The 4,745-nt window shown below is 43.5% G+C and overlaps 1 protein-coding gene across 1 annotated transcript in view; it reads left to right on the top strand.

The window, feature by feature from the left end:
• PGM2L1 (phosphoglucomutase 2 like 1) overlaps window positions 1-4,745 on the top strand; it is a 47,810-nt gene that overhangs the window by 29,703 nt on the left and 13,362 nt on the right. The window contains exon 6 of the mRNA XM_015815477.1: window positions 2,049-2,242. Within this exon, the coding sequence (XP_015670963.1) occupies window positions 2,049-2,242 (194 nt within the window). The remainder of the gene's footprint in view (window positions 1-2,048; window positions 2,243-4,745) is intronic.

Below are 4,745 nucleotides of genomic sequence, written 5' to 3' on the forward strand. Positions count from 1 at the left end.
TCCACAAACCCCACTCTCTTGTAGCACTGAAGATGTTCCCTAGTTAGGCAATGAAACATCTGCAAGAAAACCACCAAGCTCAGAGAGCACAAAGGACCCCACAGTCGTTGTCCTCCTCCTCCTCCTCCTCCTCTCCCACAAACCCTACTCCCTTCTAGTACTGATGATGTTCCCTAGTTAGGTAATGAAATGTCTGCAACAAAACAACCAAACTCAGAGAGCACCAAAGACCCCAGAATCCCCCTTTCCCTCCCTCTTCTTCCCCCTCCTCCCTCTCTTCCCTCTCTTCCTCCTCCTCCCAAGAAAACCACCACGTTTGGAGAACGTCAAGGATCCCTCCTCCTCCTCCTCACAAACACCCCTCTCCCCTATCACTGATAATGTCCCCTAGTTGGGTCATGAAACGTCTGCAAGAACCACCCAGCTTGGAAAGAGTCAACAATCCCACAGTCTTCGTCGTCCTCCTCCTCCTCCTCCTCCTCCTCCTCCTCCTCCTCCAACCCCATCCCCTTCTAGCACTGAGGATGTTACCTAGTTCGGTAATGAAACGTCTGCAAGAAAACTGCCCAGCTCAGAGAGCACCAGGGACCCCTCATTTCCACCCTGAGCTACAAATATTCCCCTTTATTAGTTTGAAACACGTCTAACTTGACTCTGCTGGCCCGTTACACCCTCCCCAACAAAACAAGAAACAGCTCTCTATCTTTTTCCTCCCTCCTGCCACCACGAAGGCAGCTCTTGGCAGCTACGCCAAGGCCACACTCGAAACGGAGGCCTGGGCCTTGACTTCAGCCCTCGCGCCACTACAGCCCCTCAAAAAAGCTGCCTTCTGCCCTTTCCCAGGGTGTAGTTGCCTCTGTGGCCCCAGCCCTCTGTAGGCTCTGCCACAGGCTGCTGTCCTTCAGGTGGTGTTCTCGGTTGATAACGCTCCTGCAGCCTACCTGAGACTGCTCCGGGTTGCACGTGGCCTTAGTTTTCAAAGCAGCTTTGGCGGATGCTCTTCCGTGGCCTCCACATCCTCTGAAAATTGTGCAAAAGCGCACCCCATTCTCGCACAATTTCCGGAGGCTCTGGTTGAACTGTGCAAATGCACGGGCTGCTCACGTGACCTCCGGAGGATCTGGAGGCTGTGCGGTAGATTCAGGGCTTTTCCACCTTTTCACCCATTGTGCCACTTTTAGGATATGGCAACATCTGAGTACCACCAATCGCCTAGCACGGTGTCAAAAACTCGACCAAAAAAAGGAAAAAAGTGATAAAGTACAGGTAGTCCTCGACTTACAACAGTTCGCTTAGTGACTGTTCAAAGTTACAATGGCACTGAAAAAAGTGCCCCCCCAGCCACAGCCGAGCAAGACACCTGCCTGCCCGCCCGGCGGTGCTCTTCCTCCTGTCCGAGGTTTTCATTGTCGTGAGCATTTCTGTAGAGGATTGGCAGCGGGGGTGGGGTGGGGGGGTGTTTGGTTTTTATTCCCCCCCCGTCTGCTGGGTGGTTGCAGCAGGTTTTGGTCACTTCACATGACCCTGGGCCACTGTGACCGTCATAAATACGAATCAGTTGCCAAGCATCTGAATGTACATCACAAGACCCTGGAGAGGCTGCAACATTCCAGCTGATCGGCGCTTCTTCTGGGCTCAGCGGAAGCACCAGGATCAGTGCTGAGCTCCAGCTGGATCCTGGCGCTGATCCTGGCGCTTCCGCTGAGCCCTGACAGCCCTGCAGCTCCAGCCGTCTCTCGCTCAGGCTTGTGCGGTGCTGCCACCGGTTCAGCTCATTCCCCTCCCCCGCTACCACTTTTCTAGGATGGTTGCGTACCACCTGCCAGGTGCCAATGTACCACAGGTGGTACCCGTACCACTGGTTGAAAAGCCCTGTGGCAGAGCACGCCCCATTTTTGCACAGCTTTCACAGCCTCCAAAAATTATACCAGGACAGGGCTTGCTTTCAAGAAAAGCTGTCTTTTGACGTCGTAAGTCGAGGATTACCTCTGAACCTACGGCTTGACTGTTGAACGAATTCTTCCCATTCCCAAACTCTTTTCACGCAGGTCTACTGGGAAAACGGCGCCCAGATCACCTCTCCGCACGACAAGGAGATCCTGAAGTGCATCGAAGAGTGCGTCGAGCCGTGGAATGACTCCTGGAACGAAAACCTGGTGGACTGCAGCCCCCTGACACGAGATCCCCTGCAGGAGATCTGCGCAAGCTACATGGAGGATCTGAAAAAGATCTGCTACCACCGGTAAGAGGCGATCCTGTCGGCGGGTGCTCCTGTCAGCCCAATTCCCACATTTTTGAAGAGGAGAAACACAATCTCCGGAGAAGGAAGCTGCATTTACCTGCAGTGGTGGATGCCAAGATTAGGTAATATTTTAAGTCATGAATAAAACCGCTAAGGCAGCAACAGAAACTGCCTGGTGCTGTTTTCATAACACCCTCACTGTATGATTTGATGACACTTCCCACCGCGAGATAACTGATGTGTCAACGTCGCTAACATTGGATGCTCTTGCTTTGACAACCTATGGAGATGCAGCCATTTTCCTTCTTATGTTTTACTCTTAGAGTTAGAGTTAGATGATGCCGGGGGAGGGAGGAATGTGCATGAGAGTTTAGCTAGACATAACAATGCTGAGCCTAGTGTGAGAACCAAGGTTATTGGAATAAGAGATGATAAGGATTGGCCGGCTGGAGAACTGGAGGGGAAGCCTGCATTTCAAACTAATTGGAGAATGTGATTTATGACGGTTAATTGGAGGAGGGAATTGTGCTTTGATACTATGTCTGGTTTGGAGGCATCCCTGCTTCAGATAGGAAGGTGGTGCAGAGAGTGATGAGGACGGCAGAAAAGATCATTGGCAGTTCCCTCCCTCCCATCCAGGACATAGCACAGAAGCGTTGCTTGAGGAGGGTCCATAAGATCATCTGGGACACTACACATCCTCTTCACGACCTGTTTTCCTTGTTCCCTTCTGGGAGGAGGGGGCTTCGTGGTATCCGTAGCAGAACCTCCAGATTCAGCCAGAGTTTCATTCCACACAGCATTAACCTTGCGAACTCTCAACTCTCCTCCTTCCGTAATATATTCAAGATGGACAGTATTTAATATTTATTTGCTACGTATATGCAGGGGTGTGGGTCTATACATATGTTGTACATAGTATGTTTAGGTGTGTGTCGTGTATGTGTTTCACTTTGAGAGCGGGCAACTAAATTTCATTTTTGATGTGTGCCATTGTGCCCACAGTAAAAAAATGACAATAAAGGTTATCTTATCTTATATGTTATGTTATGTTATGTTATGTTATGTTATGTTATGTTATGTTATAGTATAGTATAGTATAGTATAGTATAGTATAGTATAGTATAGTATAGTATAATATAATATAATATAATATAATATAATATATATCTTATCTTATCTTTTCTTATCTTATCTTATATTTATTATCTTATATTATCTTATTATATTATATTATATTATATTATATTATATTGTATTGTATTATTATCTTATCTATCTTATATTATATTATATTATATTATATTATATTATATTATATTATATTTATTACTATATTATATTATATTATTATAATATATTTATATTATATTATATTATATTATATTATATTATATTATATTATATTATATTATATTATATTATATTATATTATATTATATTATATTATATTATATTAATTATATTATTATACTATATTATATTATATTATTATTATATTATATTTATTATATTATCTTATATTATATTATTATATTATATTATATTATCTTATATTATCTTATATTATATTTATTATTATATTATATTATTATATTATATCATATATCATATCATATTATATTATATTATATTATATTATCTTATATTATATTATTATTATATTATATTTATTATATTATATTATATTTATTATATTTATTATATTATATTATATTTTATTTTATATTATATTATTATATTATATTATATTATATTATATTATTATATTATATTATATATTATATTATATTATATTATATTATATTATATTATATTATATTATATTATATTATATTATATTATATTATATTATATTATATTATATTATATTATATTAATTATATTATATTACTGGACTCTGTGAACGAACTGGGATGTACCTCAGGTCAGAGCTGCTGGCCCTGCGCGATTCCCCCCTCGCGCAGGTATGGCCCAGTTTGATCTTAGGGGCCTGCCTCGATGACGGGGTATGGAGCCCCGAGAGGTGGTGTGCAGCCAAAAAAAAGAGAGACCTAAAGAAGTTGAAATTGAGGGTATTTTTAAAGGGGTGTTTTAAAAAAATTTTAAGGGGTTCGGGGTTTTTAGGGGGTTCAGGGTTGGCCCGAGGGGACTTGGGGGAGCCCTCTCAGAGGCCGGGGCCAGTCCAGTCTGGGGGGCGCGGAGTGGTGAGGGAGGAGACTGGGGGATTAATAGAGGGTGGTGTGATAGGTACGGTCAGTGGGAGGGGCAGGTATGGCAGGAGCAGAGGACCATATCGGGTTTTGGGAGCACGCACACACTGCTTACAAGCTTGTGGATGCTCCGATCCTCAGGGCTCTACTCGACTCCCTGGGACCTTAGATCCTCGGGCCCGGGACCATCGGCTGATGTTGTGCAACGCCAGGTCCGTAGTAAATAAGGCCCCCCTCATTCAAGAGCTGATTCAAGAGGGGGGAGCGGACCTGGCAGGTATTACCGAGAC

This window comes from Protobothrops mucrosquamatus, unplaced genomic scaffold (genome assembly GCF_001527695.2).
Source record: "Protobothrops mucrosquamatus isolate PMUCROS unplaced genomic scaffold, P.Mucros_1.0 scaffold344, whole genome shotgun sequence".
NCBI lineage: Eukaryota > Metazoa > Chordata > Lepidosauria > Squamata > Viperidae > Protobothrops > Protobothrops mucrosquamatus.